This window comes from Phoenix dactylifera, chromosome 3 (genome assembly GCF_051530095.1).
Source record: "Phoenix dactylifera cultivar Ajwa chromosome 3, Ajwa_hap1_PhDact_Kaust_v1.1, whole genome shotgun sequence".
NCBI lineage: Eukaryota > Viridiplantae > Streptophyta > Magnoliopsida > Arecales > Arecaceae > Phoenix > Phoenix dactylifera.
In genome coordinates this window covers 34,036,963-34,051,650 of record NC_143192.1, presented here as the reverse complement: position 1 = coordinate 34,051,650, position 14,688 = coordinate 34,036,963, and the positions used below count along the sequence as shown (strand labels likewise).

At 36.3% G+C, this 14,688-nt stretch overlaps 1 protein-coding gene across 3 annotated transcripts; it reads right to left on the bottom strand.

The window, feature by feature from the left end:
- Positions 1 to 1,552: 1,552 nt before the first annotated feature.
- Positions 1,553 to 13,899, bottom strand: LOC103697214 (mitochondrial outer membrane protein porin 6-like). 3 transcript variants are annotated; one of them, XM_088718080.2, is made up of 8 exons: positions 13,514 to 13,881; positions 11,017 to 11,100; positions 8,268 to 8,321; positions 7,385 to 7,452; positions 5,989 to 6,099; positions 5,632 to 5,718; positions 3,877 to 4,085; positions 1,553 to 2,069 (listed from the first exon to the last, which is right to left on the bottom strand). In XM_088718080.2, exons 3-8 carry the CDS (start codon positions 8,275 to 8,277, stop codon positions 1,745 to 1,747), a joined length of 810 nt encoding a protein of 269 aa, XP_088574206.1. In that variant the 5' UTR covers positions 8,278 to 8,321; positions 11,017 to 11,100; positions 13,514 to 13,881; the 3' UTR covers positions 1,553 to 1,744. The 3 variants fall into 3 exon arrangements, with proteins under 3 accessions (XP_088574206.1, XP_008777255.1, XP_008777256.1); XM_008779033.6 differs by lacking the exon at positions 8,268 to 8,321 and having other exon boundaries at positions 13,514 to 13,899; XM_008779034.6 differs by lacking the exon at positions 8,268 to 8,321 and having other exon boundaries at positions 11,017 to 11,107; positions 13,514 to 13,857.
- Positions 13,900 to 14,688: the final 789 nt, after the last annotated feature.

Sequence of the window (14,688 nt, the reverse complement as noted above, 5' to 3'; positions counted from 1 at the left end):
ATGTATGTATGTATCTACATATATGTACATGTATACATATATATATATATATGCATACATATACATCCCTACATACATACATATATATATATATATATATATATATATATATATATATATATATATGGGGATTGATAACCTACTCTTTGTTATGGTAGGTTATCAATCTACCTATTTTTCATCGGACAAAAAATAATAATCACCCTCTCAACCCTCCAATTAATATTATCTCCCTCTCTCTCTCTCTCTCTCTCTCTCATTCATACATACATACATACATATATATATATATATATATATATATATATATATATATATATATATATATATATATATATATATATATAATCACGCAGTATATATGGCGTGATCCTGTTATAAGATAGGAGTTAAATGCAGCCGCGTGACATGACCTATGCTACAGGGATTGTATATGGACGTAGTCATTAATTATAAAGTAAAAATTAAAAATTGGGTACCCAGACACAAGTATGTATATAGATTTGTGTGTTAGTATATAAATACATGTATAATGTGATCCTGAGATTTGGATAATTATTTTCTCTGAAATCCATTCATTTTGTGTATCATAAAGTCTACGAATATTATGATCATGGAGTTACTCGTATAATTATATCATGTTTATGTAATTTGATTAAACTATATTATATACTGTAGCTTGATTTAATTCTATAAAATAAAATTGTTACTTATTAATCCATGAAGCTCATAATTTTCATATATATTTTTCAAATCTAAAAATCAAGTTTTGGTAATATCCGCATTTTTACAGTATGCATAAACAGGTAAGGAATTTGTAGTTGGTAGATATAATTCTTTTGATCAGTTAGTATATTAAGATATTGTATGTAGATTATATATAAATATTTTAAATACTAAAGTTTTGAGCCGTAAGTATAACAGTTAGCCATTTTGTGAACTATACTAACTATACTATCTTGCAAAGTATATTGGGCTATTTGACGGACAGAATACTTTGCATTCTTATGGGACCAATTTCCGTGGGTATGCAGCGTCTGTGTTCATGAGAGCCAGGGGCGTGACAGAACAGCCACACACTCCCTTAATAAAGCTCATCGAAGTTGCTTCTTTCTTTCTTCCCAAGAATTTACTCAAAAGGGACATTACCTTAACGATTCCAGTGTACGACAGACAAATAACGGTAGCAGAACGAAGATGCATCTACACGAATCAAGCCAGAACCATAGATCTAAAGATCACATTTAAGAATAGCATCAGCCCAAAGCTAACCCAAACTGATCATGCCAACCTGCCCTTGACATCAAATAAAAAACAAAAGAAATACGTGAGTGCATGTAATAACATAACGAACTGTGATGCCCATGACCAAGGAGACTACACTGACTCATTTCTGAATTAACCGTAATCCCTGGAATTATAATCACAATGTGATATCTGATGTAACTGTAATTGAAACCTACGAAGTCTGAATATCAATAGCAGAGAGAAGCTGCCAACTACTAAAGCAACAGGAGGTTCACATGCAAAGACCATGCAAAAAAAGAGAGAATTAAAAAATAATGTTATAGGAACTTGCATCATTATGATGAATTTCCATCAAAATTGAGTATGGACACAGCCACTTGTTTCGAAACACATTTGAGAAATATATCTATCCATTTCTTTAGATATGACCCAGAAGCAAGCTTTGGTTTTAAAAAAAATCATAATGATATTAAAACATGAAACAAGCTCGTCCAGGTCAGGAGAGCTCATTAAGTCGAGGTTTGAGCGCAAGTGCAAGACCCACCCTTGATGGTGCACTTATATTCTTGGGATCATACTCAGCCGAAAGAGTAATGAATGATTTTGGCCTCCATTCATGCTGACAGAGGATAGAAGCCTTGCCGCTGTTGTTAAACCGTGTCTTCACCGTCGTTAGGGGATTAAGAGAATGACAGCCTCCAATAGTGAAACTATTCTCGTATTTGTTGAACCTGTGGATTATTTCAGCAGCCACTGCAGTTCCAGTGATCGGATTCACCACATGAACATAAGAAGCTTTTAAGGTCTCTCCTTTGTCGGCCCTAAAATCAGAAATGCGAACATATTTAAATTACAAGAAAAATTAGATAGAAAAGGAAAACAAACAACCAAAACTGATGACACAAATGAACCAAACTTCAAGGACCAAAATAAACTAGATTATGTCTACTGTCGTGCCAAATTGTACACACATCTAAATTATCCAAAATCCTTAGAAGACAAAATCAACGTTTTGAAGACAAGCACCTACACATCAAGCAGCTGCAAGAGGTTTGTTCCAATAACATAAATGATTTTTCTGATGCATTATAAGAAAGCATTTAGTTGTCTGATTAGGCATAGAGAATAATTATGCTATGAAAAACACCGCCCTCCTTTGTTTTCTTTCTACTTCTTTTCTTGGGATTTTTTGTTTGTGTGTGTGTTTGTCTTTTTTTTCTGTTGGAGGTGGGGGTGGGCTGGGGTGGGGGGGTAAGCCTCCGAGTCTTGACCCAGATCAAAGCCTGAATAAATAAATATATAATTTACATCTTAAATACAATTTATATAAATATAATATATATTAATTTTTGATCTAATCTTAGCCATTCATCTTAAGATGATAGATGGTCAAATATTAGAAATCATTATCCCTATCCCCTATTCCCAAAATCTTATGTACCTTTCCTTGCCTCTCCTCCCTGGCTCCTCTCAACTCTAGCTAACGACACCGTCGAGTTCCTTGGCCCCTCAGCCATCGCAACATTAAGGAGCACCACCCCTTCAGCCCCTCCCCATCTCCTCTGCCTCCGATCTCAACATCTTGGTCTTCCCACTACACACTTAAACAATGAGTCCATCACAGTGACGCTTGCCATCTCTGCCACCAATGACCACTACCTAGGGCAACCACTCAGGTTGAGGAGCAGATGCATTGCAGCAGCAAGCCTGTTCAAGCTTCAGGCTGGGCTTGGGATCAGACACAGATTAGGCTTGGGAGCCTTTCTCTCTAAAATTTACAAGCCGAGGCCCGGCTTGAAGCTCAAAAGATTTAGGGCCGAGCTTGGGCAATAGGTAACTCAACCTGAGCCTGGCTCATTTCTGTCCCCAGGAGAGGAGTGTCGAACAAATCCGAGTACTACATAGTGAGGTGCAAGGTGACGATGACAGAGCTGGGATCAAGTTTATAGCTCTCACTTTCTCATTGTCTTCCATGGCTTGCAGTACTTGGAATGAATCTTGGGTTCGTGTCAGTTTTCTGCATTAGTTGAAACCTAGTAAATAATTGGTTAAGCATGTCTTGTCAGGTAGCCCAGTAGATATGCTGGGCTAGTGTTTGAACTTTGAATACTTGACCTTCGTGAGAAAGGTTGGATTTACCAGTTTAGATGGACTATTATGGTCAAGCACAGCTGACTTGATACAAGACACATTGCCAACACTATTTGTGTGTTTTTTTGTCACCTATAGAATTAAATGTTAATGTAGATGCATTTAGAGTGCAAAAAGTGATTGAAAACATACATTGGTCTAATGTTTTCATCATGAGCTGAAGTAAATCATACCAAATTACATATGGCACAAATATCAGAGAATTGTCATTCATATAGGATAGACTGCTGACATAGATCATGATGATACTTCTCAAAGATGGTAGAATTTTCAACAATCATAGAATTTAGGACTAACCAGCAAATAAAAACAATGTTTTAACTTTGCACACACTGAATATGAAAAGAATGAAATGTTACAATTAATTGGCAAGAAAATAATTAAAGCCAATATGAATTGATATCACTAGGCTTTTGATATTAAGCAGTTAAACAAGAGGATCAAGAACAACAGATACATAGATAAATAAGCACTTACAATATCAGCGCAGCAGAGAAATCATGCTTGTTAAAGCCAATCCCAGCATTGTATTTGGTGAAAGATGCAGAAGCACTATCAAACCCAACCTCTGCACCTAGAGCAAGTTCTTTGCTGCCAACTGCAGCTGCCAGCTCCAGCACAGGTGTGGGTGTTAAACCAATGCCAGAATTAATTGCTGCATGGCCATGAAGGTACTGTACATCAAGCTGTAAAATGCATAGAAAATGATCAGAATCCTTTTTCCAGCATCAAGCTGATCTGTAAAACAAATGGTATTTTTTTATTTAATAAAAAATGAAAGGATATTATGAATGCAAATCTGATTGTCTCACCATTCGCGCTATTATGCTGCAATTTCTTTTTGAGTGGAAGCCCAATAATCAGTAATATGACTAATGACTAATGTAACTAGAATGCACTATCCTTGTATGAAACAGATATACAAAGCAGATTTCTCCTTTGATCAACTGAACAACAAAATCTTAGCGCACACAAAAGGAATTCATGATAAAGAAAAATTTTAGCCCTTAATGGATTTAAATGAGATCCCAGAAACAAGGACCCAATATAAATTTAATATTACATTGTTCCACTACAACAGGTAACTTAGTCAATAGCCTCATATTCACCCGACATTATACTAATAAAGCAAAAGCAGGCATCACATCATGCTCGATGATAGTGATGGTCGAAGAGTTGAGAAGTGAGTCTAAATTTGGAATAAAATTTTATAATGAGGACAGGCAAGCAAGAAAATTCTAGTTTAATTGACCAAAATTTTAGCTGTACTTAATCAACACATCACTTTAAGAAGTTAAATTACAGTTAAAGAAGAGCTAGTGAACTTGGGGAAAATGACGATATACATATGGACTTGGATGATTGTCAATACTAGCATTCCAGTCAGTATATACATAAGCTGGAAAGAGAATAGAGATATTTCCATTTTAATTATAAGTTCTGGGTTGTTTAACCAAATATTCTTGAAATCATTAAAGACCCACAAGATTGCATAATCTATGTATGATGCAAAAAAAAGCATCATGACGACTCTAAAATTGGGATAGGTTCCTATATAATTGTAAATTGTACCAGGAAACCATGGGTAGGGAAGATAATTCAGTTCTATACTTTCTTGTAACATTAGGGTTTTGAACCTTCTAGATAGATCTTCAATAGCCCATGAAACCAATAAGACTGAATTTAAGGTTCAGATGTCCTTTTAAATGAGGTTTCACAAGGAACTGAAGTTCGAATAGTCTTTCTTTATTTCATCATCTTAAAGAGCTTTTTTGCTAAATGATTATTTACCTTTTCCAAGTGATAATAGGAGCTCTTACTTGTCCCACAACTGAAGCCACTTCTTCGCCCAAACCCAACTTGGTTAGGGAATTGGATCTAGATCCAGAATGCCAGTCAAGATTTTGGTTTGCATCAAAACCAAATCAAAATAGGTTCCACTCATATCAATTCTACCCATCTAATCAGCTTTCTTATGCCCTAAGTGGGGCCACAGTTATTCATTTTGATGGATAAAAACACAGGATATGTTTCTTTTACAGATCATTTTTTCTCCATTTAAGGTCATGGAAGCATATTTTGAAAAGATGTCCAAACAATCACTTAGACTTGAGGGCTATATTTTTATCAAATTAGAATATTCAAAAGCTCTATTGAATGAAAACATACATACAACTACGACTAAACTAAACAAGTACTCTGTTCTCTCTCGTAAGTTGCTCATTTACGAACCTTGCCGGACTTTTGATCAGGTATCTTGAAGCTGAATGAAGTCTTCACACCAGCAACTAATTCATTAACTGTAACTGTACTTGAGACCTGTAACATGTAAGATAATACTTTTGAGGCTAAATTTCTCATGTTCACAAGCATATGCAAATGAAGAAATATATCTGGTCAATAAATACTAACTTGAGCACATCCATATGCATAATGTAAAAAAATCATGCATGCCCCACAGGAAAATATAACATATTTATCTAATCACAACAGTAGACCCATGCCAGCATCGAAGCAGGCTTGAGATTTTCATAAATTGAAGATGACAGAAGATTAAAAAGCTTGAATGATCCAAGATCCTCCACTTACATTGGAATTGGTATCAACTTTAACATCAACAGTTGCTTTCCCACTTTTATATTGTGTGCTTATATCGCCAATAAATAGCTGACCTATATTCACGCCTGTAGCTGCAAGCCCCTGTCCATATAATCCGCAGGGTTAGAAGAATACAAAACGATATTGATATTGCACACAAGAGAATTACCATTTTATACAAAACTCCAAACTTCCTGTAGCATGGCATGTTCCTAGATTTGCATAATGACTATCACAGTGTAAAAGGCCAGTCCCAAGAGAAGTTGACAGCCAAAGTAATATACAGGTCTGCTGTCAGATCTGATATAAAACCAAGATGCAACGAGGAAAGGAGCAACACAGAGGAGAAAAGAAGAAAATGAGGAGAACGCAAATAAGAGGATTGGATGTTAAGAAGCAGAGGTGGTAGAACCTGTTTTCAGATTTGGATGCGGAGACAACAGAGGAAGGAAAAAGAAGAAAACAGATGATGTGAGAGGGGCAGAGAGAAAAGGGTGAAGGGGAGGAGGGAGGGAGGGAAGGACTATCGAGAAAGAGTGGGGCCATACATGATGCAATTTTTTTCAATAAGTTAGCATAGGAGCACATCATATACAAGTCCAATACGGGAAACTAAACATGGGGTATTGCTATCAATATTTATTTCTTTATATTAGATACCTAGGCTTCATGTATGGCCCCACTCTTTCTCGATAGTCCTGTTAGTTAAGGATTCAGCACCATGCTCAAAACATCCGGTCAAGAGCCAGACTTGACATGCCAATATAAGATGGATACTAATCTGATCTATTGCTTGTTGGATATATTTAAAAAAACATGTACTGTCAGTACCTGCTGCACCTTGTTAAGAATAAATGGAAAACTTTAGCTGAATCAAGTAAAACAAAAGGAGAAAATATCAAGAACAATTTACTTACCAGGTAAACAATCTATAGGTCAATTTGTTTTATTGTCATATTGAAAATGTCCGGTACTCTTAAACTTTTGATTTTAAATTGTTAGTTCTTTATTCCTTTCTCTTAATCATTTTGCTCTTTGCCATATTTGTTAATTTTATCCTAAATCCTGGCCACAGTCAATTCAGTGCAGAAATTAGACTGTGATTATGGTATAAGCTAGTCAAAAAAGATCTGTGCAGCATTTTCATAAATAATTTGTAATAAACAATAAATAAAATAAATGTTGGATGAAAAAAAAAACAATGGACATAGTATCACGATCACATATATCATGCTAGAACATCTGAAAGGAACATTAAACAACAAAACATTGCCTAAAAACCGCACTCCAAGAGCAACTTTTAGTTATTCTCTAATGGATATCAGTGGACATGAGATTACTGAGAATGCATAAAGAAATTTACTCAGTGGGAAATCTCTTTTCTTACCAATCCATTATCACTTAATGTTGTCAAAGTGATCTTCTGATCAAAGTTGTAATCTTTTGTCAAAAGATCTGCAAGGAACAATTATAAGAATTTTATCAGCTAACTTGATAAGAAATACAAAACAGATTATCAAATTGATACAAATAAGTACAAGCATCAAAGAAAAGATCACATTGACATGCAGGAAGCTTGTAAAGCAATACAAGATACACGAAGGCAAAAATGATTCAACAGCACATATTATATCAAATCAGCACTCTGTTTCAGTAGCATTCTTTGAATTATCTGCAATCATATGTTCTCAATATAATACCTTTTGTACTAGTTCAGAGCCAACAGTATTAAAAAGACTTGCTCTGCATAAAAATGGGAGCACACTACCTGAAATGTCATTATGTAAAATAAACCAGTCAACCCAAAAGGGAAGAACAAAATGCAATGATGACAGCAACAGCAGGAGTACCAGGATTACCCATATCCCTGTACTAACCAAAACTACAGCCAGTTCAAGGTAAATTTCAAAATAATAATTATGTTCAACTCCTAAATCTGAATTTACTCAAACATTTAAATATTTATCTCCAAAAAGCAACCTACAAACAGGCATTCACATGATATCCAACAGACATTATTCCTTCATACAACCACCCTACTTATGAAAACGGAGTGCACGGTTTAATCTTAACATTTATTGTCGAATAGGTGTTCAATGTATTACTTTAGAAGGAAACAACATTTATTAAGAGGAAAATTTCCTAAGTTCCACCACTTCTAAATGACTTGCATTCAACAATCTCACTATTGCTAGCAGGCCAGATAAATGGATGAACCATGCATGGCAGAATTCTTCGGGCCAAAACAAGTTTTATAACCCTGGACCCACCTTTCACCATAAAACTCAAATCTCATGTATCTACTGCCTTGAGAATAGCCTTCTCTGCAGTCAAATAGAAAGGAAATGAGTCCCAGGGCATAATACTAAAAAATATGATATCTTGACAGAGACTAGCATTGTCAATACATAGTAAAAAGTCATTTAGCAGTGCCATGTCCATGTCTAAAAAAAAAGTCTGTGCAACCACCACTGGTTTTCATTCCACAAACTTTATCCCATATGTCAAGGAGGCCCTCTTAGCATCCAATATAATTTTATCCAAGCAAAATCCTTCTATCTTTCTGATGCAGTTTTAATCCCTGCCAGAATTTTAAAAGGGTAGAGACAGCATAGAGAGAGTAGCTGGAAATATTGAAAAAGGATGGTCGAATTTCTCAATCCTCTGGGAGCAATCCATCCAAGGGGTATTCTTAGAAAGATATAAAAGGAACATTTCTATATTTCTGTATCCCAACTCCATACCAAAACTCTAGTGCACATTAAGTTCATCCTTGTATGGAGGAATTAAAATAGTAAGCTCTGTATTTGATAGTAAAACAAAGATCAAAATAAAAGGAACATTTCTATTATTTCTGTAGCCCAACTCCATACCAAAACTCTAGTGCACATTACATTCATCCCTATATCGAGGAATTAATAGTAAGCTCTGTATAAGGATAATGGTGTCCTCGCCCACTAAACTCACAACATTGAACATAACATGTCCAGCCATTAATCAAGACACTCTGCTACTGTTTTAAAAGGTAGAAAAGGCAAAAACAAAGGCCAAAGAGAAAGGAGAATTTGTGTGGAGATTTCTGCAACTTGGAGTTTTGACAGCCCGAGCTTTACTGATAAGTTGTTTTCTTCTTCTTGTGCATGTGATTGTGCCTTTATGTGTATGCGCACCATGTCAAGGTCGGCAAAACCGTCCCAAATCGGGCGGTCCGGTCATACCGAGCCGTCCTAGTGGCGGACCGAGACAGTTCCAACAACGAAAACGAAACCCATTGCCGGAGGAGAAGGAGAAGAAAATAGAGGAAAAGAGAGCGAGCAGAGGAGGGAGGGAAAGAGAGAGGGGGAGAGAGAGAAGGATGGCGGAGGCCGATGCCCGGGCAGGAGGCAAAGGCCGCAGTCGGGTTCCCGGTTTCGTTCAAAACAGGGGTCCGGGCCCCTTTTAAATATCGTAAAATTAAAAAGGGGCCCGAAACCTGTTTCGAATGAAATAGAGGACCCGTCGCGGCCTCCGCCTCTCGTCCGAGCGCCGGCCTCCATCGGCCCTCCGTCATCCTCCTTTCTCCCTCCCTCCCCCACTCGCTCTCTCTTTTCTTCTCTTTCCTTCTCCTTCTCCCTCCTCGTGGCCTTTGCCTCCTGCCTGAACGCTAGCCTCCGTCAGCCTTCGTCACCCTCCTCCCTCCCTCCCTCCCTCGCTTGCTCTCTTTCCTTCTTCTCTCTCTCCCTCTCTTCTCCTTCTCTCTCTCTTTCTCTCTCCTATTCGCTATCTCCCCCGCTTTCTCTACTGTGTCAGTACAAGCCCAGCACGGCACGGCGCGGGCTCCAACCACCCCATGCTGCCAGACAACCGGTCTGATGCACGGTACCAGCACAGCAGACCATGCACCATGCGTTTGTAGGTTATGGGTGTGACTGCATGGCTTGTCAGTTTGTGTATATTGTATGCTATGTGCATGTGACTTGTCTCTGTGTATGCTATATATATATATATATAGTGTTTAACCAATACTTCATGGCCAATATGTATAGCATATTTTACAACTTCCCTAAGTGCACACCTCACTTTGTGCCTTGCTCCTAGGCTCCAGGAGACCCTAACACCTTTGTGCACCTTGAGCCTTGTAATAAGTTTGATCCTTGTTCCAACACGCAACAACTAAATTTAAGTCGCAAAAACATTAACTAGAGCAACATCAGCTCTAACTACTAATGTGTACCCAGAAAGAATTTGAAAGCCTTATGTTCAGCAACCATTACTCAGTTAAATTCCCTTGTCTCTCTCATATCAACTCACAAATGAACATCCTAGGAGTGCTCTTTAAATGGATTGTCAAACGGAGTAAGCTTAGAACACACATGTACACGATCAGGTGAGTCTGAAACACATAATCCCTAGTGTAAAACCAATCTGATTAAGCACATGGCATCACATAAGCCGGTCAATGTTGTAATAGACATAACCTAACTGAATCAGAATCCAAACAATTAATAGCATAAATGTAGTAATCATGAAACTATCAGGTTTACATATGTAAATGACACAAGAGGCCAACCAGATTCTTACTCCATATCAGCTCAACTATAGGCTTTCAAAAAGATTTAATAGAAAGATCCTACATGGTTCAGGCTATATCAAGACAAAAAATTAAAATAGCAGCTGTGAGCAAAGCTATCTCTATTCTCTAACAATAGCATTCTATCTAAAAAACTGAAGGAGAAATAAAATAAAAATGGCTCAAAAAAGAATCTAGTCTATGCGCTTATGAAAATTAGAAGCTGAAAATAGCAATGGATCCTCTGGATGAAATACTTTATGCACCAATTTTCTGATAAAATATACTCCTTATTAAGTTACAAGGAACTTAGAACTTAAGAGTATAATAATATCATAATATCCATGTTGAGATAATGCGGTAAAGCCACATCATATCAGCCAATAAAACTTTCAGTTTCACAAATAGAATTCTGGTTGTTGTTTTAGAGCTTTTTCCTTAGAATAATATAAATGAACGCAGAAACTTGCCTCTTGCCCTCTTCCCAATATCAGAGAATGGAGCTGGACCGTCGCCCATCTTTGATCCAAGCAAAGACCCACCTGCCCAAATGCCTAAGTGCTAAAGGAGTTTTAGAAAATAACAGGATTATGAACAAAAAAAGATAGATCAAGACAAAAGAGGACAAGAAAAGTTCAGGTTCCAAAATCGGATCAACTCCTTATAGAGCTAGCTACATTCTACAAATTGCCGTCGCCACCATGAATAAAGCTTAGACCATGAAATGGTATTATTGTGCATTATATGTTAGTTAAAAAGTGAAATTCAGTTTTTAATATGCTGAATTTACCAGAGTTATTTCAATGCAACATACTCCCAAAAAGTGCAAAAAAAAAAAACAATTTAGTGTTCAATACATTTGCAGCTAAAACCACTTAACAAAATGAAATTTGATACCCATCTCAGAAAAATGAAAGATTTCAATAACATAGGAAATGCATTATCATAAAGCTCTATTTTCTCGCAAACCAGAAAAACACTCAAGAAGACCTTTGACAATTTGCATATCTAAACAACTAGTTAAAAAACTATGACATATTTGGGCAATCTAAAATTTCATCACTTACTATTACAGCATCCTATCTCTCTGAAGACTCCTAAGGAATATGAAGAAGGATAAAAGATATTACATCAACATGGTAATGAAGCAAATGTGCAAAAAAAAGTCAGAAATTACAAAATAACAATAGCATGATATCAATAAACCTATAGAAAAGAAAAACAAATGGTAAAGGATTTTTTAAAAAAGAGAGTTCAGGAAAAAGAATAAAATAGTATTTCATGCAAGGCAAATCTCACTAACAATCATTTAGTGCACCCAATGGATAAAGGAAGAAGCTTTTAAATGAAAATAACTTTAAAAAACTAACAATCAAGGATTGTCCTTTTGAGATAACATTGGTTTACTTAGCTCATAGGCTAAACCTCCACAAAGCTACAAACACTACCCTATGTATGAGGCATCGTTGCCTCCTAGGAAAAGAGGCAGTATCAAAATTGACACTTGAAGGTTCCTTCTAACAAGAAAAATGGTTTATATCAAGTTCTATTTCGGCCCAGTTTTTACATCCCACAAGGATGTTTCCTTCTAACAAGAAAAAAGCTTTATATCAAGTTCCTTCTAACAAGGATGTTTCCTATATCAAGTTCCTTCTTAAAAAATGCTTTATTTCGGCCCAGTTTTTACATCCCACAAGGATGTTTCCTTCTAACAAGAAAAATGCTTTATATCAAGTTCTATCAAGTTCTATTTCCCTGCACTGGCATCGCCGTGCTTGCAGCCACTAGGCCACTCGTCCCTGTGGACATGCACCGTGACAGGCACTTATGAATGGGGCTCACAAAAATGAGCAGCTTTAATCTAGCTATATGCTACATGTACTGCAGAAAATAATTTCTCCCACACCCAGCCGGGCCGAACAAAAATCATATGGTGCAGGCACCAGAAAAAAACTATAAACTTTTTATTTTGCCTCATTTCTTCTGATGCTCATCATAATATATATATATATATATATATATATATATATATATATAAGTTATTGACTTTTTTTACTAATGGAGTTATTGATCCCGTATTTAAAAAACCAAAAAAAGAAATGAAATTGGGCGAGCCTTTGAAAGGATTATCCGGGATCCTAAAATCTACAAGCAGCTGTGGAGCTTCGTTAGTTCTTTAAAATTTCAAAGACAGACATAAATTCCAATCAAACCTTTATTTCTAAAAAATCAGAAGTGATCACGTCACACATATCCTTCAACATCTGTAATATCCCCTACCAAATAAAAGGCCAGGTAGAAACACAGACCCTGTGTTAGTGATGTCAAGAACATTGTAACACTAAAGGACCCCAAATTTTTCCAATACCATCTTAAACAGAAGAGAAGCAGCCATATACTATACATTAAACATAAGCATATGCAATTTGATGTATTTTTACGCTAAACTATTCAGATTCAACCCACCAATGTTCGAGCAAATATTTTTCTGCTGATGATCCACAACTCTACGACTGAACAAGAACCCACAAAATATGGAAAACATTCTCTTCGAATAATACTGTCAGCTTAACAATTAAAAATCCACTACGTGAATCTCTCAAAGAAGAAAAAAGAAAAGAAAAGAAAAATAATCACCACTTGATGCTCTCATTTGCCAATCTGCTCAAGAAAAAATTTCATCTAATTAAAAAAATCGCAACTTTATTCAACTATCAGTTAAATAATGAAACATTCACTACTTGATGCTCTGTCACGGCCAACATAATCAAGCGAGAGCTTCATCGGATCAAAAAATAGCAACTTTCTCGGAAAATCATGCAACTGAACGAATAAAACGGGCTCTATAACATGATCAAACCCTCTGAAATCGTACAAAAGGCGGGAATAAATTCGAAATCCGGCCTACAAAATATGAGATATCAAAAAAAAAAAAAACAGAAGGGACAGAAAAGGGAGAATCTGTACCTGGAATCGCACACCGACGTTGGGAACGTAGGGTGGCCGGAGACGGAGGAGGCTTGCTGGATTCCTCAGTGTCCGAAGCCGCCAAAAAAGAAACCCTAGCTTTTGAAGCAAGAACACAGGAGGGTTTGGAGGCGCAGACAAAACCCCGATATTTTTTACCAAGGAATAATGGAAGGAAAAACTGGGCCGCTACCGCGCCTTTTCCGACCACAGATCATGAGTCCAGCGAGTCAATTTCCGTGACTCGGCCCTGGTTAGCCTGAACCATCAACCAGGCACCCGCATGCCGAAAAATTGGGGCCTGCACTGGCATCGCCGTGCTTGCAGCCGCTAGGCCGCTCGTCCCTATGGACATGTACCGTGACGGGCGCTTATGAATGGGGCTCACAAAAATGAGCAGTTATAACCTAGCTATATGGTACATGTAGTGAAAGAAATTTATTACTCCCAAAACAAAAATTATATACGGCAGGCACCATGAAAAAAAAAATAAACTTTTTATTCTGCTGCATATCTCCTGGTGCTCATCTTAATATATATAAGTTATTGACTCTTTTTACTAATGAAGTTGTTGATCCTGTAATTAAAAAACCAAAAAAAGAAATGAAATTGGGCATGCCTTTGAAAGGATTATCCGTGATCCTAAAATCTACAAAGAAGCAACTTAAACTACTAACGACATTGATAGCTCTAGCACATGGCATTGATAACTTAATTGGCCAAAATATTCTTCGCCCCAACAACAGCTGATGCAATAGGAGGGATATTTAATCATAATAAAAGGAGTTTTTTTACATGATATTCTTCTAAATATCGAATTTTGTATTAATATTCTTCCAAAATAAATATTTACATGTATACCTTCATAAAACACTTGTTTTGTTATTTTATCCTTTTTTTAATCCTTGTTTTTGCATATGTACCCACTCCATTTAATACTATTAAAAAATTAACGGTTTCAAATTAAAATGACTAAAATGTCTTTACTGTGTAGATGTGCAAAAAGAAGTAAGACAATTGCGAGAGGGGACAAAAAAATAATTTTTCAAAATTTTATTTTATTTTTAATTAAAATAAATATGGTAGTTATTAATGGTATTAGAAGAATCGTTATATTAGAGGCATTTGTGAAAAATAATATTTTATGAAGATAAAAAATAAATATAAATTTTAAG